At 53.8% G+C, this 22,798-nt stretch overlaps 3 protein-coding genes across 3 annotated transcripts; all 3 read right to left on the bottom strand.

Annotated features, from left to right (window-relative positions):
• Positions 1–4,735: 4,735 nt before the first annotated feature.
• Positions 4,736–7,495, bottom strand: LOC141730975 (protocadherin gamma-A10-like). The gene is made up of 2 exons (XM_074552473.1): positions 5,051–7,495; positions 4,736–4,741 (listed from the first exon to the last, which is right to left on the bottom strand). Exons 1-2 carry the CDS (start codon positions 7,493–7,495, stop codon positions 4,736–4,738), a joined length of 2,451 nt encoding a protein of 816 aa, XP_074408574.1.
• A 1,986-nt stretch (positions 7,496–9,481) lies between these two features.
• Positions 9,482–13,397, bottom strand: LOC141730974 (protocadherin gamma-B5-like). Its single transcript, XM_074552472.1, has 2 exons — positions 13,358–13,397; positions 9,482–12,273 (listed from the first exon to the last, which is right to left on the bottom strand). Exons 1-2 carry the CDS (start codon positions 13,395–13,397, stop codon positions 9,482–9,484), a joined length of 2,832 nt encoding a protein of 943 aa, XP_074408573.1.
• A 2,408-nt stretch (positions 13,398–15,805) lies between these two features.
• LOC141730935 (protocadherin gamma-A10-like) lies at positions 15,806–19,629 on the bottom strand. The gene has a single exon (XM_074552223.1). The coding sequence runs from the start codon at positions 19,409–19,411 to the stop codon at positions 16,871–16,873; it is 2,541 nt and encodes an 846-aa protein (XP_074408324.1). The 5' UTR covers positions 19,412–19,629; the 3' UTR covers positions 15,806–16,870.
• Between the last annotated feature and the right edge of the window lie 3,169 nt (positions 19,630–22,798).

Below are 22,798 nucleotides of genomic sequence, written 5' to 3'. Positions count from 1 at the left end.
TCTCTCAAGGTACTGAATAGTTTTGATCCCAGTATAGACAGCCCACAACACTGATTTCCACCTGGACATTGAGTCTATAACTCTTTGGAGGTGACTCTCCAGCCTGTTCCTCAGCCATTTGACAGCCTCCAGGTGTGTGCCCAGCATGGTCTGGGTGATTGGGTGGGAGACACTCTGTCCACATTCTCCCACTGGGCCCTGCTCTGTCCATGGAAACCTTGGCTGGGCTGGGTGGTCACTCTGCACTTGGACAGCTGCAGCAGAGATGATCCTGCATGATTCCACCACAGACCAAATGTTCCTGGCTGAGCACACCAGGAGTGCTTGTGAAACCCTTCCTCTGTGCAGCTGGAAACATCCCAGCTGTGTGTGGGAACTGCACCTGCACTCGGGCAGCTGGCACAGAGGACACCTTCCACATGAGATCAGACACTCTGAGCCTGAGCTCATGATAACAGACAAGAGCTACAAACACATGGAAATGCACAGACCAGGTGCAACAACGGTTTTTTGGCCACACTTACTGAGCAACAGCAATTCCAATTGCATTGCACTCCATGAGAAACAAGCACATGGTATGTATGGCATACAGCAGCAAGGGAAATTACCATCTGTTCTTCTAGGCTCTCACATACAGAGAGTTCCTGTCTTCCCTCCAATGCTGCACAGCTTTTGGTTTCTACTGCCCCTCAGCATCACTGGCAAAAATTATCATGAGGGAATAAAGCACCATGACCACATCAGGAAGGAACGTAAATTTATCTGCTCACCAACATTCTGAGAAGAAAAGGAAGGATTCTGAACTACATGAATGATTAACAACCAAACTAAAAGATTAGCAGCCATCCAACAGAGAATGGCTTACCTAACTAATGGCTCAGAGGAAGTCCCCGCCCTCTTTTATCACACACAGTGTTCCACAGAGATACTGCCAAGGTGATGTTTACCTCCCTTCCCCCCAACAGTAACAGAACTCAAAGTGCCCCCACCTCTTCTGCCATTCACACCTGCTGTACCATGAACAAGAGGCACTAACACAGGAAGCATTCCTGAAGTAAAAAAGGCTGATAAATTACAACGAGGTCTTCACAGAAAGAAGGCAAAGAATAAAAAAAAAAAAAAAAAACCACAAAAAAAACATATATCAAATAAGCAAGGCAAGGAAGCCTTAGAAGACAAGGGCCAGTTAGAGGAATTCACCAGGAAATCTTGGTCTTCACTGCGGGCATTGGAATTCAGCTCTGTGAACATCTGGAAGTCACTGAGGCCTCAAGGAACAAGTGCAGCCCTAAAGTCTTACACTGGACTGCATTGAAGTGAGGTTCATTACCAAAAAGAGTCAAGAGCTCTCAGCAATTCTGTTATGTGACTTCTCAAAAATATGAAATATCTGAGGCCTCTTCATCAATGTCACCCTTCTAAGAAATTCCAAGAGAGTCCTTTTTCCTTTCCTTCACATTCCTCACACGGAAAATTCAGTCCCTGGTGGTTGAATTAGGTATGTGCTGCCAAACCAGAGTCATAATCCCAAGAGAAGAAACACTGACCAGCAATTGGTAAAAAGGCCAAGACTTTACAGGAACCAAAGCCCTGAAAGTCTAATTGCAACTATGAAGACTCAATACATCTCTATAATCCCGGGAGTTACAAATGAATGATGAAATTTTCATACAGGAATTATAGGCCATTCTACACAGGCATCACCTGCACAGTTTGTCAGGAAATACTTTATTGCTGGAGGACTGGCATTGTCCTACAGGACAGGGATACCCGGATGAAAGAAACCACCACAGACCTCGGGAAGGACTTTGGCACAAGGCCTGAAATCAAACAGTTTTCCAGCCAAAGCCACACTGGCCCATCAATTTTCTGCACCCTAAATCCACTTTCTCGGTCTCCTATCTCTGCATTCACAGACTATTTTTGCATCATGAGCAACAATCAGCTTCTAATCACATATCAGCCACAGGGAAAAGTGCATTTCATTCAGTCCCATTTGAGGGGAACCTAAATTTAGCTATAACCTTCAAGCTATGGATGAGAACTGCTCTCCCACCCTGAAAATTATAGGACATCTTTTAGTGTTTCACATAATGACATAATCATCAAAGATGGAAAAGATCTTCAAAATCATCTAGTACAGCTCACCACCATCATAATCACCCTTGAACAATACCTCCAAGAACCACATCCAGAAGCCACTCAAACACTTTCAAAGATGGTAACTCCACCTCTCTGGGCCTAAGTTATTCCAGTGCCTGACCATTTCTTCAGAGAAGAATATTCAAATAGCTGATCTGAACCTCCTCTGGCACAAATAAAGGTCAGTTCCTCTTGGCCTTTCACTTGAGACGTAGCAGAAGAGACCAACCCCCATCTCACTACAACCTTATTTCAAGTGATTAGAGGGAGCAATGAGGTCTTCCCTGAGCCTCCTCTTTTTTGGGACTAAACAACTCCTGTTCTCCTCATGAGCTCCACCAGCTTTTATCTGTTTGCAGGATTCCAGGCACAATGAGGTCCAGCTTTACTCCTTCACAAGAAGGAAACAAAAAAACCAAATATGATACAAAAAATATTGAGAAATCGTCAGAAGTGCATGAACCAGAGATTCACATTTCAGATCACCTCAACTTTCAGAGGCACAAAAGGGAAATTAGTTTGTAAGAAATGTTCAGGATGCTTACACAGGAGCTCACACCATACACACAGACACAGCTGAACCTTAGACCCTGAAAACAAACACAACCACAGCTCTGGGCCTCATCTAAAATCCAGGACAAACTGGAGCTTTACACCTTCCTTTCAGCCACTTCACTCTCCTGCACAGGCCCTGGCTCTGGACAGATGAAGCTCTTTCCCCATCCCAAACACCACACAAAAGGAAAATTAAATCTACAGAGAAATTCTCTTGAAATAAAAGCGGCACACATAACTTCTCAGATCCCAAGCCTCACAACAAAGATTATTCCGTTCCTTCTAATGCTTAGAAGAAATACAAAATGCTTTAAAGACTGTAAGTTATAAGAAGATCTATTAAAGACTCAGTCATCAGAGTATCAGCTCAAAGGAAACATCACACATGAGCTCTCTGAAGTCTGGGTGACTTCATCACTCTTCATGCAAAACAATGCTGAACTCAAAACTAGGCTAAATTTGAGTCCAAACCACCCAATGTCAAAAAAATTCTCCTTCAGAGTTATTTTCACAAAGTCAGGTTTAAATCCTAGGAATCAACAAAACACATGCCACGTTACCACCAGTACCTCCTCACACACATAACAATCCCCTCAAACTCTGCACAACTCTCATGGTTGCCACAGACCTTCAAAACTGGGCAGAGAGACTCCACCAATAGAAAAACTGCTCAGATGTCACCTTACCATAGGAAATGTTTGACTATTCATATTGTGCACACACAAGCAACAGTATTTATTACACAGACTTGTTTAAAAAAAGTCTGTGAAAGAATTTTATAGCTGTAAACACGAAAGACATGTACAGAACAGCCAGGCAAATACAACAGACCCGATCTTCCACACATTTGCAGAGATAAAGAACCGTCTTCAGATCATCAAAGACCAAGGAAGGGAACAAACAGCTACAGAAAGGAGGAGATCATGACACACCATTCTTGATCAGGTAGCTAAGAGCGGGTAATTACAACAGGAGTTTACTAAGCAGTGAATGCACCAACTGCACTTCCCAAAAATCCCACATGACCTTTCATGACTTTTTTAATGAGCACAGAATTAAATTGGTAAGTTACACAATTATGACCACCTGCAAACACACACAAAGAACTTCCCAGGGCATTTCATACAGCCGGAATTACATGCCTTCTTCTTGCCATATATTTAGGGAAGGAGGACATCACATTGAATGATAGTATGGGTGGGTAATGAAAATATACATGAGAAAGGCATTCCATTCTGTCCTTCAACAGATCTTCATGTAGAACTACAGGATTCAAATCTCCAATCATTCACAATCCCCAGCGTGGTCTTTGACCCATCCAATTTACATACACATGACATATAAGGCCCAGTTTCCCAGACCACTCCTTTTCACACCACCAGCTTCACACAGATACCTTCACATCTCTGGATAAAGGAAGGTGCTTTTCTCTGCTCACTGCTCTGCTGTGAAGAAACCTCAGACTTCCAAAAGACAAAGGGGAATAATGCTCCAGGAGAGGCTGGGTCTGTGAACGTCTGTATAGGGGCAACCACCCTCTCCTTATGTCTGATTCTGCACCTTGAATCCTTTGCCTGTCACCCTCGACAGAGCTCTTGCCATGATCTGTATTTCACAGCCGAGGCACACCCAGTTACACCTGACAGAGCTCAACATTTAAAGACACCAAACCACCAAAGCAGCTCTGCCATTTCTCCCTGTATCCTTCCTCCACATTCAGCCACCCACCGGCGGGTGCCTCTCAAGAGGATCCTTCATTTCCATAACAGTCACACAGACATCATCAAGGGAGCAGCTGTTCTCGCCCAGTCTCCTGCAGGATTAGACAAATGCAAGGACAGTTCCTACTGACCTCCATTTGTACATAAAGGCAGAGAAGGGTAAAAACCATGAGCAATGATTTTACACACCGATATGTCAAGTCTACAGTATAGAGACTCTCACCCCAGTCAAGAATATGCAAGCTTGGGAAGACCCCTGAACCAGCAAAGAACAAAACGAGAACTTATGACTGGTGCAACCCATCCATTCACAACAACTAATACTGAAAAGATCATGGGCATTACACATGTCACGGGACAGAAGCAACTTGGTGCCTGATGAAAACAGAACAACTCACATGAACTTCAGGCCACCACCAATCTCACTACATCTAAACTGCCCAACGACTCCAAAAGCAGAGCAAGGAGCCTTCCTCCACTTCCCTACAGCAAGAAGCACCAACGCATCACACACCGACGCTGTGCCAAAATTGTCAGAATATGTCCCTACTCAGGACAGAGACCAGAGGTGAAGAGGACAAGGAAGCAGCAGAAGGAAGGGTTACCGATAGAATTCGACCCGAAAAACTCACCGAGGAAGGGGCGGGATCCGCGGGGAGGGCACTGGCCGGGTCCTCCTGGCCGAGCAGCGGCGCGGGCTCGTCGGGCGGCGGTCGGGCCGGGAGGGTGTCGCAGCAGCTGGCGGCCGAGAAGCGCAGGTGGCTCTTGCGCGAGTCGGCCGTGAGCGACACGTCGTGCGAGTAGGACTGCAGGAAGGCGCGCACGCCGTCGATGCCCACGAAGTGCGAGACGGGCACGCCGCGCAAGGCGCCGCTGTCCGGCGGCAGCAGCTGCTGGCGGTGGCAGCGGCGCAGGCGCAGCGCCAGCAGCAGCAGCAGGAAGGCCACGAAGAGGCACGAGACGGCGGCCACGGCCAGCACGAGCCAGCGCGTCAGGCTGGCGGCCGGCTCGCCCGGCGCCGCCGCCTCGTGCGCCGCGCTGCCCAGCTCGGCCAGCAGCTCGGCCACGCTCTCGGCCAGCACCACGCTCAGCGTGGCCGTGGCCGACAGCGCCGGCCGCCCGTGGTCCCGCACCAGCACCACCAGGCTGTGGCGCGCCGCGTCGCGGGCCAGCGGCGAGCGCGCCGTGCGCACCTCGCCGCTGTGCAGCCCCACGCGGAACAGCCCCGGCTCCGTGGCCTTGGCCAGCTCGTACGACAGCCACGCGTTCTGCCCCGCGTCCGCGTCCACCGCCACCACCTTGGCCACCAGCGCGCCGGCCTCCGACCGCCGCGGCGCCAGCTCCACGCCCGACCACGCCGCCGCTGCAGCGGCCGCCGGCGGCGGGTACAGCACCTGCGGCGCGTTGTCGTTCTCGTCCACGATCTGCAGCCGCACCGACACGTTGCTGCTCAGCGCCGGCGCGCCGCCGTCCTCCGCCCGCACGCACAGCTGCAGCTCGCGCAGCTGCTCGTAGTCCAAGGAGCGCAGCGCGTACAGCGCGCCCGTCTCCGCCTGCACCGATACGTACGACGACAGCGGCGCGCCCCGCACCCGCCCCTCCGCCAGCCGGTAGCGCACGCGCGCGTTCTGCCCCCAGTCCGCGTCCGTGGCGCGCACCGTCAGCACCAGCGCGCCCGCCGCGTTGTTCTCCGCCAGCCGCGCGCTGTAGCGCTCCTCCGCGAACACCGGCGCGTTGTCGTTCACGTCCAGCACCCGCAGCGCCAGCACCGCGCTGCTCTGTAGCGACGGCGACCCGCCGTCGGCCGCCCGCACCGTCACGTTGTACTCCGACACCTGCTCCCGGTCCAGCTCTCTCGCTGTCACCACGCTGTAGTAATTGCCGTGAGAGCTCTGCAGACGGAACGGGATGTCATTGTCGAGCGAGCAGCGCACCTCGCCATTTTTCCCCGAGTCCCGGTCCTGCACGTGCAGAAGGGCGACTGTTGTCCCCAAAGGGGCATCTTCAGAAATCTCATTTAGCGCTGACCGCACGGAAATAAACGGCACGTTGTCGTTTATATCCGTGACTCCGATCGTGACTTTGGCAGTGTCGAAAAGTCCGACGCCATCCTGTGCCTGCACCTCCACTTCGAAGGAATTGCCTTCCTCGAAATCCAAGCTCTGCAAGAGCGTGATCTCTCCAGTCTCAGAGTCCAAGTAGAATATCTTCAAGGCTTTCTCAGTGAATTTCTTAAACGAGTATTTCACGTGCCCGTTTAGCGCCTCGTCCCTGTCGGTGGCCGTGACAGTGACTAGTACGGAGCCCACGGGCACGTCCTCGGGCACACGCACCGTGTACTCCGCCTGGCTGAACACGGGCGCGTTGTCGTTCGCATCCACCACAATCACACGGATCCGAGCCGTGCCCGTCCGTGCCGGATCGCCGCCGTCCATCGCCCTCAGCACCAGCTCGTGAAACGCCGCCTCCTCCCGGTCCAGCGCCTTCGCCAGCACCAGCTCGGGACGCTGATCGCCGCCGGGGCCCGCCTGCACGGCCAGCGAGAAGTGCTCGTCACCGCTCAGCTCGTAGCTCTGCAAGGAATTCCGACCCAAGTCCGAGTCATGAGCTTCGGATAACGGAAACCGAGACCCTGGAGCTGTAGTCTCGCTCATTTTCTGTTCCAGCTCAACTTCCTTGAAGCTGGGGGCGTTGTCGTTAATATCCGTGATTTCCACTTCTATTTCAAAGAACTTCATTTCCCCCTCCACTATCAGCTCACAGCGCAGCACGCATTGCAGCACACGCTCACATAGCTGCTCTCTGTCGATCCTCTCTGCCGTCACTAAATGTCCCGTCTCCCTGTGCAGAGCAAAATACTGCGTCCTACCTTCAGAGACCACTCGGACGCCGCGATCTCGGATCTCCGGCAGCTGCAGCCCCAAATCCTTGGCCACGTCGCCCACGAACGAGCCCTTGGGCATCTCCTCGGGCACCGAGTAGCGCAGCTGCCCCCGCGCCGCCTCCCACGCCGCCAGCAGCACGGCCCAGAGCAGAGCTCGCTGCCGCCGGCCCCAGCGCCTCCCCGCCGCGCACATCTTCGCAGCAGCGCCGCTCGTTCTCTTGCAGCTCCGCGCCGCCAACGCAGAAACTCCGGCTCTGACTCTGCTTCAAGCTTCTGCACGGTATTTCGGCCACCGTCCCTTCCGTCCTGCTATAGAATGGCTCCGCACCGCGGGGACGATCGCAGACCGGCCGGCCGCCGAGCCAGACCCAGAGCGAGCGAGTGATCGAGCCGATCCGCAGCGGGCGGGGCTGCCGGTAGCGCTCCGAGCTTCCTCTCGCTCCTCTCGGTCAACAGCGGCGCCCGCAGCCTCCTCCCGGCACTGCAGGCACCGAGCGCTGCCCAGCGCTGCCCGCCCGGCCTCGCTCCATACCGGGCACAGTCGCCACCGAGATGTCGCTTTTCGTCCAGCGCTGATCTCCTGCCTCCGCATTTCTCCTGCCCATCTCTGCTTTCATCCTCCACGGTATCATATCGGGAGGAAGGCAGAGGCATTCCGTAGGCGGAGTTCTTTAAACACACGGGAAACTCATTACTTTCTAATACCATTATACGTAAACTAAAATGTGTATTTTACCCTGTAGCTAATTATTTTTTTATCCCTTTTTTTCAAAAGCACCTTCAACAACAGGCTCGCAGAGCGAAAAAGGGAAGATTGCATATCCCGAAGAAACAGAGCTCTCAGGTTTATTAACACAAGCGGGACGAGAGCAATTGAACGCTATTGATCGCAGGGAGCCAATGATTACAGGATTCAATGACGGGTACCAATAAAGATGCAGCTGAAACTCTCAATGTAAAGTTTCAGGACTTGAAATATTTGACATCCCTTCCTACTGGATGCGCCTAGTATTTCCATAGTTTATACAGATTTACATTTAATCAAACCACTGTAGTTTCCCTTTCCTCCGAAATCAATGTCTGAAGCACTAAACGTCGTTAGTAAACTATTCGTCTAAGTATCTCTTAATGACGCTAAGCTCTGTGTTCATGAAAATAATTATGGGACCTGAGAACAAAAGTACATGTCTTGAAACTGTGCTGACCACTAATCATTGCGCAAATGGGCTTGACTCCAGTACTTAAACCCTCCTCTGGCCAATCTCCCTGATACGGGAACACCTCAAATCTCAGACGTCTATCCTAGTTAAAAAAATTCCAAAAGTTTTCTGTTCTCGATATATTTGAGATCATTTAAATCCCCCAACATTATTGTGAGAAGACTGCAGAAAAATAAAAATCTCTAGAACAGAAATCTTTCAGCACTCTCACCGGTGTAAAAAATAAAGATTATGAAGAGTAAAACAAAGTGAACTGCCAGCCAGGACACATAAACGAAGCCATCTAGCCTCCCTACTGCATTACCCCAAAACCGGCGACAATCTCTTCTATCACTTAGAAAAAAGACTTAAAGGAACGTTCCACATTCATTTTCTTAATAAATGTAATAAGGAAAAGAAGTGATAACGAACGGGTTTGGGTACAGCTATACACGAGTTCCAAGCACACCTTTCTGAACACATCAGTCAAGAAAGAAATATCTCCAACACCAGATGTCAGTGCTCTCTATTTTTTTCCTCGACCCGTCAGGCAGAATCAGTCACTCTCGTTCCACACACTACGAATCTGCTTTTAATGTTGATAACACATTGTAAATTATACAGCTCGAGTGTTGAAGACAAAATTTCGAGCCTAAAGCTGAACCTGTGACCAAGGAAGAACCAAGGGCTTCCTGCTCTGCTTGAACGGGGGATAGCCCTTCAGTAATTCAGTCCATCACGGAGAGAGGACGGTGCAACTCACATAAACACGACTCTGAGAAACAAGGAGAAACACTGAAAAAGGCTGCAACTAGCCTAAAGGAGAGTTATCATGAAAACCTGTCATCTGAAGCTATTACCGAGGGAAAATGAAAACCTTCCGCCCCTACGTGAGGATACACACGACGAATACCCATTGACACCGGCAAAAACAACGCGGAGAAAAAAAAAGAATATGCGGGAACTTTAAAAGAAGAAGCTCACGCTTTACAGACCTGCGGTGCGTCGGGCTCTGCGGGCTGCTCTCCAGCAATGAGGTCACTACTGTTCGGGCACGGCTTGTCGCAGGAATCGCCGCCCAGAAGCTCCTCCGCCGACAGGATGGGCACCGGCGGCGGCGGCGGCCAAGCGGCCTCGGGCACGGCGCGGGCGGGCGGCGGCACGCACAGGTTGTAGGAGTAGGGCAAGGTGCCCTCGCAGAAGTCGGCCGGGAAGGCGGCGCCGGCCAGCGAGAAGCGCTGCGCGCCCAGGCAGCGCAGCACGGCGGGCGGCCCGGCCCGGCGCAGCCGCGCCAGCACGGCCAGCGCCACGCTCAGCACCAAGAGCGCCGACAGCAGCGCCAGCGCCAGCACCAGGTAGAACTGCAGCTCGGCCGCCGCCGCCTCGGCGGCCGCCGGCCGCTCGCTCAGCTCCGGCAGCGCCTCCTGCAAGCTCTCGGCCAGCACCACGTGCAGCGTGGCCGTGGCCGACAGCGCCGGCTGCCCGTGGTCCTTGACCACGGCCACCAGCCGCTGCTTGGCCGCGTCCCGCTCGCCCACGGCGCGCGCCGTGCGCACCTCGCCGCTGTGCAGCCCCACGCGGAACAGCGCCGGCTCCGACGCCTGCACCAGCTCGTACGACAGCCACGCGTTGCGCCCCGCGTCCGCGTCCACCGCCACCACCTTGGCCACCAGGTAGCCGGCCTCGGCCGAGCGCGGAACCACCTCGAAAGCCGGCGCCGCCGCCGCCCCTCCCGCAGCCTCTCCCGCCGCCGCCGCCGCGGGCCAGAGCACCCTGGGCGCGTTGTCGTTGCGGTCCAGCACGAAGACGCGCACCGTGGCCGTGGAGCTGCGCGCCGGCGAGCCGCCGTCCTGCGCCCGCACGGCCACCGTGAACTCGCGGCACTGCTCGTAGTCCAAGGAGCGCTGCGCGTACAGCGCGCCGCTCCGCGCCTCCACCGACACCAGCGGCGCCGCGCCCGCCGCGCCCGCGCTGCCGCCCGCCAGCCAGTAGCTCACGCGCCCGTTGGCGCCCGCGTCCGCGTCCCGCGCCTGCACGCGCAGCACCAGCGCGCCCGCCGCGTTGTTCTCCGCCACGTACGCGCTGTACGCCGCCTCCTCGAACACCGGCGCGTTGTCGTTCACGTCCGACACCTCCAGCACCAGCTCCCGGCTGCTCCACAGCGCCGGCCTGCCCCGGTCCCGGGCCACCACCGTCACGCGATGCTCCGACGCCTGCTCGCGGTCCAGCGCGCCCGATGTCACCACCTTGTACGAGCCGCCCGACGACGCCACGATCGACAGCGGCGCCTCTCCCGACAGCTCGCACGACACCTGACCGTTCTCGCCCGAGTCAGGGTCGTTTACGTTCAGCAGGGCCACTACGGTGCCCACTGGCGAGTCTTCAGGCACTGGGCTCGACAATGACAGAATCGTAATGTCGGGTGCGTTGTCATTCTCGTCTATGATGTCTATTTGCACCTTGCAGTGGGATACCAAACCCCCACCATCCCTCGCCTCCAGGCTAAATATGTATTTGCTCTTCTCCTCGAAATCGAGGGGACCCGTTGTTCTGACCTCCCCACTTTCCCTGTCGACAGCAAACAATGCACTGATAGCGTCAGGGACGTTGCCAAAGTAGTAGGACACCCACCCGTTGGTCCCCGCGTCAGCATCCGTCGCCTGAACCTGCAGTACCACTGACCCCGCTGGCAAATTCTCTGCCAGTCGGGCTTCGTATACGTTTTTGCTAAATAAGGGCGGGTTGTCATTTAAATCCGTCACGTTGATATGAACCTGGACAGTCCCGGACCTCGCGGGGTCGCCACCATCGACCGCCAGCAGCACCAGATCAAAAGAACTCTGCTTCTCCCGGTCCAAAGCTCTGTCCAGCACCAATTCTGGCTGATTGCTTCCATCGGGGCTGTCTTTTAAGTCCAGGGAGAAAGACGGGTTGCTGGTAAGATGGTAACTCAGCAGCGAATTCCTCCCAACGTCAGGGTCTCGTGCCGTCTCAAGGGGAAACCGAGCACCGGGAAGAGTCCATTCACCAATCTCGAGGTCCAGAACAGCCTTCCTGAAGGCCGGGGAATTGTCATTCACATCCTCAATAGCCACCTCGATGTTGAAAATGTTCAGCGGGTTCTGCACCAGCGCCTCGAAGCTGACGGAGCAGGTCGCCGACTCGCCACACATCTCCTCTCGGTCCAGCCTCTCGTTCACGTACAGGTTCCCGTTCTCCTCATTCACCATGAAGTATTTCAGCTGCTTCTTGCCGCCAGACGCCACCTGCAGCTTGCGCGCCGGCAGCTCGTCCGCGCTGAGCCCCAGGTCCCGCGCCAGCGGCCCCACGAGCGAGCCTCTGCCCAGCTCCTCGGGGATGGCGTAGCGGACCCGCTCGGCCGCCGCCCGGCACCACACGCACAGCAGCAGCAGCAGCAGCGCGGCCAGCAGCGCTCGCCCGCCGCCCGGCCCAAGCCTCTGCCGCCGCCTCAGCGCCATTCTCTGCCCGCTGCGCTCGCCGCGCTCCTGCCTCCTGCCGCTGGCCTGCCTCCCTTCCAGCCGCTCTCGCCGCCCACAACAGACACCGCTGAAAACCACCCACACCGCTCGGGCCGCCTCTCGCCGCCGCCGCTGCTGCTGTCGCTGCCGCTGCCGCTGCGGCCGGCGCCGAGCGAGCGAGCAGCCTGCGGGGGCAGGACGCTGCGGCGGCGGCGGCTCCAGCGGCGCTCGCCGGCGGCCAACAGCGACACCCGGAGGCGCCGCCGCGACACTGCAGCCGCCGCACGGCCGCGCTCAAGGGGGCCCGGCTTTGGGCGGGGCTCAGCGGCTGCACCGGCCCCGGGGGCTCTACCCGACCGCAAACACCGAGAGCGGGAGCTCCTGCTTAATTCCACTGCAAGACGTTACTATCTGAGATGTGTTGGCCGGTGCTTTTAGGGCATTGTTTTAGGTCACATTCCACAGTGACAAGGAAATATTCATTCCAGTGCTGTATAGAATAGAATTCAGGGGCCGTTAATAAAATTATGGGCCATTAACACCAGCAATAACCGATAACATAGGGAAGATTTCAACAGCTTTTCCACATTATCCTCAATTGTCCTCTCATTATCTGGGAAATATTAGTTGGAGATACAGATCCGCCTAACGCAATATAAGCATCCCCTATGCGAGGATAGCAGACTAACATTTACTATTTTCTTTCTGACAAGGCAATGACCCAGTTCTTCTCCAGCCTCACACACAGAGCTCCCCTCTCTGCTTTTTCTTCCATGCCAGGCCCACTGTAAGGTTTTGCTTGTGGCCATCTCCTCACTGCTCAAGTCCATCATGAGATGATAATGCACTGCAGCCACACCCAGAAGGGAGGTGCAATTGTCTGCTCACCACCATTATGATAAGGAACTGAAGGATTCTAGAGCACACAAATGATAAACAATCTTACTAAAAGATCAGCAGTCATCCAACTGAGAATGGCTCATCAAACCATTGGCTTAGGGGGAATCTTCTCCCCATCTTTATCACATGCTCAGTTTCATAGAGAAGAAAACTCTCCTGAAGTCATATTTTCATCTACTTCTCCAGACAGGAACAGAAAACAAAGTCACTGTCATATCTCCTGCCTTCCAGTCCCACTGCAACAAGAGCAAGGGACATTAGCCCATCATCTGTTACTAAACAAAGATGGATTGTTGTTAATTGTAAGTATATACAAATACTGAGTAAATCAAGGGAAAACAAAACAAGGCAAAAAGTCCGCACAAAACAGAAAAGCACGAATCAAATAAAGCAAGGAAGCATTATAAGAAAACACGGAGTCAGACATGCCTAGTGTGAAGTCTTCCAGATCATTACTGCAGGCCTTAATACTCATACCTGAGAGCACGTAGGAGTGACTGAGAAGCTGCGGGTGCATGGCCCTGAGGACTTGCATGGGACAATAATAGAGCGGGTTCATTTGAAGAATGAGTCCTCTCCTCAGGAACTCTTTCTACTGCATGGCCTGATCACCTTGCTCAGTTATGAAACCATCATTTCAAACAGCTTCTAATCAGCCTCTTTCTCAAGGTAAGTCTTCTGACATGTTACAACAGATTCCCTTATCTCTTCTGCCTCATAGTCTCCACACCATTCAGTCTTAAGTGACTGAAGTAAGGATGCGATGAAAAACATCAGTTACTGTTTCATATTTAAAAGTACTGATCAGAAACGTGAAAATGAGCTGCAACTTTCCTGGAAACAGAGACCTGAATGAAAATGTAATTACAATTGTGAAGAAACTTTATAAACCCGTATTGAACAGAGATACAGATGGATAATGGAGGTTTCACACAGGATTAATTACTGCTTCCAGCCAAGAATCATGGTTGACCATGAACAGTTACTGTGAAAATGTTACTGTTGGGGGACTGTCATTGTCTGATCCTGACACCAGGATCAGAACAGCAACGGCACTGCCTTTGACACCAAGTATGAAATCAAACCATTTCTCTGCCAAACCCACACTGAGCTCCCCATTTGCCTGGCACAGAACTGAGCTCTCACCCTCCTCACTCTGCATTCACAGCCTTTACTTTCACCATAAACACCAACCACAATTTTGGTTCCAAGAGAAAACAACACCTTGGGGAAACATCCATTCATGAAGTTGTATTTGTTGAATGAAATACTCAAGGTCAGGCTGGCTGGGGCTCTGAGCCACCTGCCCTGGTGGAAGGTGTCCCTGCCCATGGCAGAGCAGCTGGAACAAGAGGATCCTTAAGGTCCTCTGTAACACAAACCATTTTATGATTCTGTGTTTCTGGGATTCTATGACTACAAGTATAGCTACAAGGGATGGATGAGAGGTACTCTCCCTACTGGATAATTACGTGTTTTGGAGTTTGAAAGATTTCCAGACACATTCAGCTTTACTTTTTGACAAAAAAACAAGGAAACAAACAAACAAACCTAACCCTACCTAACCCAACCCAAACCTACCCAAGCTAACTCAACCCAACGCGAACAAATTATCCAATGGAACTGAAATGAATTCAGATAAGAATGGGAAAACACCAGAAGAGTATCAATCGTGGCCTGACATTGCAGATTGGGTCACCTGCGGTATATACACAACTCAGGAAACTGGACTGGAACCAATACGCAGGGGCCTCACACAGGAGTCACTCCACAGGCCCCAGGCTGTCATTTCCTTGGACAGGAAGAGAAACAAAAACCCTGGAACCACAGCTGGGGGCATTATCCAAATACCAAGACAAACAGAACTGAAAATAATTCATTCATTCATTTTCAACAGTATCACAGTGAACTCCACCACCAGCCCTGTCTCTGCATACACAGACTTCTTCTCTCTGGCCAAACATAATATTGCAGCATATTTTGTGTGCAGACATGATTAGAAGAAGACTTGTGTGCACAGTTTCTCAGAGCCCAAGCATCACAATTAAGGTTATTCTGTTCCTCCCAATTATTTGAACAAGTGGAAAATGTCATATATGCCATAAATTGTTACCAGCTCTGTCAAAGACACACACATCCAAGTATCACCTCAAAGGCAGCATCACCATTCTTCAGCACATGGACTCCTCAAAGCATGTGGGACTTCCACTCTTGATGCAAAGGAATATGGAACCCAAACTAGGCCATTTCAGTCCAAACCACACAATTGGAAATCATAAGGCTCCTCCTGACTCATTTTCAGAAGGCCAGCAATAGCCCTTGGATCCACAAAACACCACAGGCCATGGCTCCACCAGGACCTCCTCACAAACTGCACACCCAGCACTCCCTCCAAACCCTTCACATCTCCCATGGTTTGCAGAGATCTTCAGAATGCAGAGAGACTCCACCAAGAGGAAAGCTGCTCAGACATTATCTACATACTACTCATGCTAATATTTGACATCTCAGCCTAGCCATGCAACAAGAAGAAGCATTTATTACAGAGATATTTTCAAGAAACATATCTATGGAACTCCCTGTTTTCACCAATAAACATGAAAGAATCTTCTTCAGATGATCAGAAGAATGAGACAGAAAGTTAACACCTGAAGAACTGAAGAGCTCACAACTCTCTTCTGGGTTATATAATTCACAGTAGATGATTGAGATGCCGTTTATAGGAAGTGACTACACAGCTTGCAATTCCCATACTCCATAAGCACAAAATTAAGCTTTGCAGTGACACCATTATCATGACCAACAAATACTTATTAAGAACCTGCCAGGGTTCTCCATGCAGCTGGAATACAGATCTTCTAAACAATTACTTGAGAAAGAAGGACCTCACATTGATTCATCCTATACACGGGAACTGGACAGAGAATGGAGGAAAACATTCCCCTGAGTCTTTCAGCAGACATTCACACACAGCTCACAGCACTCAGATTTCCAACCCTTCACACCATCCATGGTGTCCTTTCACACATCTATCATAAAAAACATGTGACAGTGGGGGCCCAGATCCCCAAACCATTTCTCTTCCCAGCGCCAACTTGACACAGCTGTCTATATATCTCTGTGCTGTGGAAGATACATGTTTGCTGCTCACTGGAGTTCTGTTAAGAGACTGGATAGGTCTCAAAGGAAAAGCCGAGCAGTCTTCCAAGAGACACTGACTCAGTGAATATCTGCTCACAGGGAATTATGCCCACCTCGTATCTCCAACTGCACCTTGAATCTCTCCTTCCCACCCAGGCAATTCTCTTGCCATGCTAAATACTTTCTACCCAAGGCTCAATCAGCTCCATCTGATATAGTTCTACCTTAAAAAACAAGAAAAAACCAAAGCAGTTCTGCCATTTTGTCCTCCACATGCAGCTACACACAACCTTTTCAAAGAATCACAACTTCAAGAGGATTCTTCATCCCTATAACAGACAGACAAACATCATCAAGGACCACTTCTTGCCTGGTCCAATCTTCTCTTGGAGACAAAAACCAAAGCACAGATGAAACAAACACTTTTCCTGCTATCTTCACGATGTATCATAGCGATAAAGGAGAGCAATAAAGGCTGAGAACAACACGTACAGCGGTTCCGCCCAAACCCATCAGCATTTTGTTCAAGACACATTCTACCTCTTAAAGCACACTTCCTGTCGGGAAGACACATAAAACTTGTAAAAAGTGTTATTTCCTAATGCCATGGTCCATCCCTTCAGAAGAGCTAATGCTACCAGGAACACAGATTCTACACAGCACAGCTGATATAGTGGAAACAGTACCTGGAAAAGGATCAAATGCCCAAATTCCGACCTAACCAAGAATGTGTCAGCAGCAGCCTTCTCCCTCCTTCCTTCTTCACATACTGGAAGGCTGAGGAACCACCCCATGTTCACGTACTGACAGCAATGGGCACCAAACGTCAGAACTACAACAATGGAAGCCTCACCATGCTTTCAGACAGTCTCCAATGAAATACAGAGAACAGGGCAGGGCAGTATCAGGAGAAAGAGTCGCGGAGAAAATCCGGACAGAGGAACTCACCGAGAGAGGGGCGGGGTCCGAGGGGAGGGCGCCGGCCGGGTCCTCGAGGCCGAGCAGCGGCGCGGGCTCGTCGGGCGGCGGGCGGGCCGGGAGGGTGTCGCAGCAGCTGGCGGCCGAGAAGCGCAGGTGGCTCTTGAGCGAGTCGGCCGTGAGCGACACGTCGTGCGAGTAGGACTGCAGGAAGGCGCGCACGCCGTCGATGCCCACGAAGTGCGAGACGGGCACGCCGCGCAAGGCGCCGCTGTCCGGCGGCAGCAGCTGCTGGCGGTGGCAGCGGCGCAGGCGCAGCGCCAGCAGCAGCAGCAGGAAGGCCACGAAGAGGCACGAGACGGCGGCCACGGCCAGCACGAGCCAGCGCGTCAGGCTGGCGGCCGGCTCGCCCGGCGCCGCCGCCTCGTGCGCCGCGCTGCCCAGCTCGGCCAGCAGCTCGGCCACGCTCTCGGCCAGCACCACGCTCAGCGTGGCCGTGGCCGACAGCGCCGGCCGCCCGTGGTCCCGCACCAGCACCACCAGGCTGTGGCGCGCCGCGTCGCGGGCCAGCGGCGAGCGCGCCGTGCGCACCTCGCCGCTGTGCAGCCCCACGCGGAACAGCCCCGGCTCCGTGGCCTTGGCCAGCTCGTACGACAGCCACGCGTTCTGCCCCGCGTCCGCGTCCACCGCCACCACCTTGGCCACCAGCGCGCCGGCCTCCGACCGCCGCGGCGCCAGCTCCACGCCCGACCACGCCGCCGCCGCAGCGGCCGCCGGCGGGTACAGCACCTGCGGCGCGTTGTCGTTCTCGTCCACGATCTGCAGCCGCACCGACACGTTGCTGCTCAGCGCCGGCGCGCCGCCGTCCTCCGCCCGCACGCACAGCTGCAGCTCGCGCAGCTGCTCGTAGTCCAAGGAGCGCAGCGCGTACAGCGCGCCCGTCTCCGCCTGCACCGACACGTACGACGACAGCGGCGCGCCCCGCACCCGCCCCTCCGCCAGCCGGTAGCGCACGCGCGCGTTCTGCCCCCAGTCCGCGTCCGTGGCGCGCACCGTCAGCACCAGCGCGCCCGCCGCGTTGTTCTCCGCCAGCCGCGCGCTGTAGCGCTCCTCCGCGAACACCGGCGCGTTGTCGTTCACGTCCAGCACCCGCAGCGCCAGCACCGCGCTGCTCTGCAGCGACGGCGACCCGCCGTCGGCCGCCCGCACCGTCACGTTGTACTCCGACACCTGCTCCCGGTCCAGCTCTCTCGCTGTCACCACGCTGTAGTAGCTGCCCTTCGAGCTCTGCAACCGGAATGGGACGTCCCCGTCGAGCGAGCAGCGCACCTCGCCATTCGCCCCTGAGTCCAGGTCCTCTACATGCAACAGGGCCACCACAGTTCCCGATGGGGAGTCTTCGGAAATCGCGCTCAGTGCTGATCTTACCGAAATCTCGGGCACGTTGTCATTGACGTCTGTCACTGTGATAATAACTTTCGCCGTGTCCAAAAGCTCTCCTCCGTCATATGCCTGAACCTCAAGTTCATGGGAGGAGATTTCCTCGAAATCTAAGTCGTCCTTAACAGTTATTTCTCCTGTCTCAGAGTCGAGATTAAAAAGTTCTGAGGCTCGGTCTGAAATTTTATGGAAGCGGTATTTCACTTGCCCATTCAGCCCTTCGTCGGAGTCCGTAGCCGTGACAGCGACGAGGACAGAGCCCACGGGCACGTCCTCGGGCACACGCACCGTGTACTCCGCCTGGCTGAACACGGGCGCGTTGTCGTTCGCGTCCAGCACCGTCACGCGGATCCGAGCCGTGCCCGTCCGTGCCGGATCGCCGCCGTCCATCGCCCTCAGCACCAGCTCGTGAAACGCCGCCTCCTCCCGGTCCAGCGCCTTCGCCAGCACCAGCTCGGGACGCTGATCGCCGCCGGGGCCCGCCTGCACGGCCAGCGAGAAGTGCTCGTCACCGCTCAGCTCGTAGCTCTGCAGCGAATTACGGCCCGAATCTGGGTCTTGTGCTTCTCGGAGGGGAAATCTCGACCCTAGGGCTGTTGTCTCGCTTACTCTCAGTTCTTTCTCCATCTCTCGAAAGCTGGGCTCGTTGTCGTTAATATCCGTGATTTCCACTTCTATTTCATAAAACTTCATTTCCCCCTCCACTATCAGCTCACAGCGCAGCACACATTGCAGTACACTCTTGCACAGCTGCTCTCTGTCAATACTTTGCGCCGTGACTAAATGTCCCGTTCTCTCGTGCAAAGCGAAATACTGCGTCCTACCCTTGGAGACAACACGAACGGCATTATTGTGGATCTCCGGCAGTTGCAGCCCCAGGTCCTTGGCCACGTCGCCCACGAACGAGCCCTTGGGCATCTCCTCGGGCACCGAGTAGCGCAGCTGCCCCCGCGCCGCCTCCCACGCCGCCAGCAGCACGGCCCAGAGCAGAGCTCGCTGCCGCCGGCCCCAGCGCCTCCCCGCCGCGCACATCTCGGCCGCGGCACCGCAAAACCGTCGGGAGCTCTGCTCCGCCGCTCGCCGATCTGGCTCACGGTGTAGCTCCGGCGCTCTGCTCCCGACCGCTCGTGTCAGGCCCTTCCCACCCCCTTCCGCACGTCTCCGCACCGCAGGAACTATCGCAGGCTGCTCCGCCGCCGATTCACATACCGGGACCGCGAGAGAGCCGGGCCGCAGCGGGCGGGGCTGCAGCGCTCCGAGCTTCCTCTCGCTCCTCTCGGTCAACAGCGGCGCCCGCAGCCTCCTCCCGGCACTGCAGGCACGCAGCGAAATGCAATGAATTTATTTTAATACGACGGACGGAGTATTACGAGTCCTAACACAGTAATATAAACCCAGAATTTTCATCACAAATATTTGTAGATGATATGATGGAATGCCCGGCGCAAGGATAGCAAAAGAAAGCCGTCTCTGATATATAGTTGTAGGTTCCTTCATCACTCTGTGCCGACTCTATTTACAGCTACCCGGGAGGCAGGAAAGCACATGAAATAAACCTGTCCAGTTTATACAATTATATTCAATCAGGTCATTCTATAATCCCAGGAAGAGGCTTTTCTCAGAAATTAGGATATAAAGGGTTGACACTCATTAGCAAAACCTTGTTCTAATTATTGTGTATTCATATAGCTATGGCACATTTTAAACAAGATACTTTAAGGCAGCACGTAAAGAGAAGTACAGCTGCACACCTTAGACTCTCATGGTCTTTGATAAACTTTCAAGTATAGCTGATTCAAGTGCCTGAAGTGTCAACTGGCGAATCTCCTACACTTTTGAGATCTATATTTGAATTTTAGACCCTTATTATCCTTTTAAACACACATTGATAAGAAATACTGGGGTGGGAGGGGTGGTAGGGGAACCGACAAACAAGCAAAGAAACAAAACCCCTAAGTGAACGAATTCTCTATACAGGGTCAAAACTCCTCTCTTTTTATAAAAAGATAAGAAAATAGGCTCTGAAACAAACAAACAAAACCCCACAACGATATTTCCCCCCATTTGAGACCTCAGTCTTCTTTTACACCTGTGTATGCAGAAAACATAAAGAATGGTTAAAAAAAAATAAGTGGGAACTGCCAGGAGGAATGGAAAAAGAAAACTAGTAAAATTAACTCGCCCCACTAATGGTACTAGTCCTGCCATTGCTGCAACAGTGTTAACGCAAAAGAGCACGGTCAGTCTCTTCTTTTACTCCGGATGGAGAACTGGTCTCTTTTCTATCCATGACAAACGTCTTTCTGGAGTCTAAGACCGAAAAAGTGTTAAACAAGGAGTATGTGGCCAGCTTTTAACCAGGTCCCAAGATACACTTTCAAGATAAACAGACCACTTAGGAAAAATCTGCGGCAGCTAGTATCTGCATTATTTCCCTGATTCCTTCATGAAGAACCACGAATCTCCTGCACTCTTATGATTCCCCATTACAGTTATTCATTAATACGATTTTAGTCAGCTGAAGAGATGCAGACAAAACCTCTTAGAGGAAACGGAAGCTGTGGTCACCGCAGAATCAAGTGCTATGACTAATTGCCTGTTCTTAGAGGAAGAAATCACCCCGTTCTTTCATCCCTTCTCGGAGAGGTGGACCAGCCATTCCCACATACACCACCCGGGGAAACCCAAGGAAAAGAGAGCAACGGTTCAGAAAGATTCAAGGGGAACAGCAGGAAAGAGAAGAGAGGAACACGCGGCTCTGCAGAAAGAACTGCAGAGAAAACTAATGACTGGAATAATTAAGCAACATCGCCTATCGCTCCTGAAGAAAACTTATCCCCAAATACACTCGACAGTCTTCCAGAAGGGAGAAACAACACGTAGTTTCTCCTTTCGTGTTGAAAATACACACATCTCAGGAAAAACCCCAAATAACAAGCAAACACATGCCCCATCCTACCCACAAACCAAAAGTACTCATTCCCTTTATTGAACTAGGTCACGCAGAATCAGCAAATCTCTTTCTGCAGAGCAGAATCCGCATTCTTCATTGAACTGACAAATAATTGTTAAAAAAACCTTTGAAAAATCATGACTGGGAATTACTCATCCGTCCCATAAATGCTGCCTTTTTACAGCAGCATTCTCTCAAAACGTGGGACACTACACGGAAATTTTGGAAACAGGATTAATACACAGGTTTGCATCAGACAAAGAATAACAGGGGAAAAAAACAGTCAGCCTCACTAGACCTCCAATATGTGAAGCAGCCTCCTTTAAAAAAACGGGAGAACAAGCAGAAGAGGGTTAGAACAACATGCAACTTCTCAACCATTAGAGCCAGATGCGTGTTCCCTTTGGGAGTAAATACGGAAATAGTATAGACCAACAGATAATGTCCAGATCTCGACAAAGTTATCAATCCAGGGGAAAAGAGAAAGCCTGTTAAGAAAGTCTCAAGAAAACAGCGTATGGTTTCACAGACCTGCGGTACGTCGGGATTGCCGGGCTGCTCTCCCTCGGCGGCGCTGCTGTTGGAGCTCGGCTTCTCCAAAGGCTCCCCACTCAGAAGCTCCTCCGCCGACAGGACGGGCACCGGCGGCGGCGGCGGCCAAGCGGCCTCGGGCACGGCGCGGGCGGGCGGAGGCACGCACAGGTTGTAGGAGTAGGGCAAGGTGCCCTCGCAGAAGTCGGCCGGGAAGGCGGCGCCGGCCAGCGAGAAGCGCTGCGCGCCCAGGCAGCGCAGCACGGCGGGCGGCCCGGCCCGGCGCAGCCGCGCCAGCACGGCCAGCGCCACGCTCAGCACCAAGAGCGCCGACAGCAGCGCCAGCGCCAGCACCAGGTAGAACTGCAGCTCGGCCGCCGCCGCCTCGGCGGCCGCCGGCCGCTCGCTCAGCTCCGGCAGCGCCTCCTGCAAGCTCTCGGCCAGCACCACGTGCAGCGTGGCCGTGGCCGACAGCGCCGGCTGCCCGTGGTCCTTGACCACGGCCACCAGCCGCTGCTTGGCCGCGTCCCGCTCGCCCACGGCGCGCGCCGTGCGCACCTCGCCGCTGTGCAGCCCCACGCGGAACAGCGCCGGCTCCGACGCCTGCACCAGCTCGTACGACAGCCACGCGTTGCGCCCCGCGTCCGCGTCCACCGCCACCACCTTGGCCACCAGGTAGCCGGCCTCGGCCGACCGCGGAACCACCTCGAAAGGCGGCGCCGCCGCCGCCCCTCCCGCAGCCTCTCCCGCCGCCGCCGCCGCGGGCCAGAGCACCCTGGGCGCGTTGTCGTTGCGGTCCAGCACGAAGACGCGCACCGTGGCCGTGGAGCTGCGCGCCGGCGAGCCGCCATCCTGCGCCCGCACGGCCACCGTGAACTCGCGGCACTGCTCGTAGTCCAAGGAGCGCTGCGCGTACAGCGCGCCGCTCCGCGCCT

The sequence above is a fragment of the Zonotrichia albicollis genome, chromosome 15, assembly GCF_047830755.1.
Source record: "Zonotrichia albicollis isolate bZonAlb1 chromosome 15, bZonAlb1.hap1, whole genome shotgun sequence".
NCBI classification, from domain to species: Eukaryota; Metazoa; Chordata; class Aves; order Passeriformes; family Passerellidae; genus Zonotrichia; species Zonotrichia albicollis.
The sequence above is the reverse complement of the archived record's forward strand: the minus strand, read 5'-3'. Positions and strand labels throughout refer to the sequence as shown.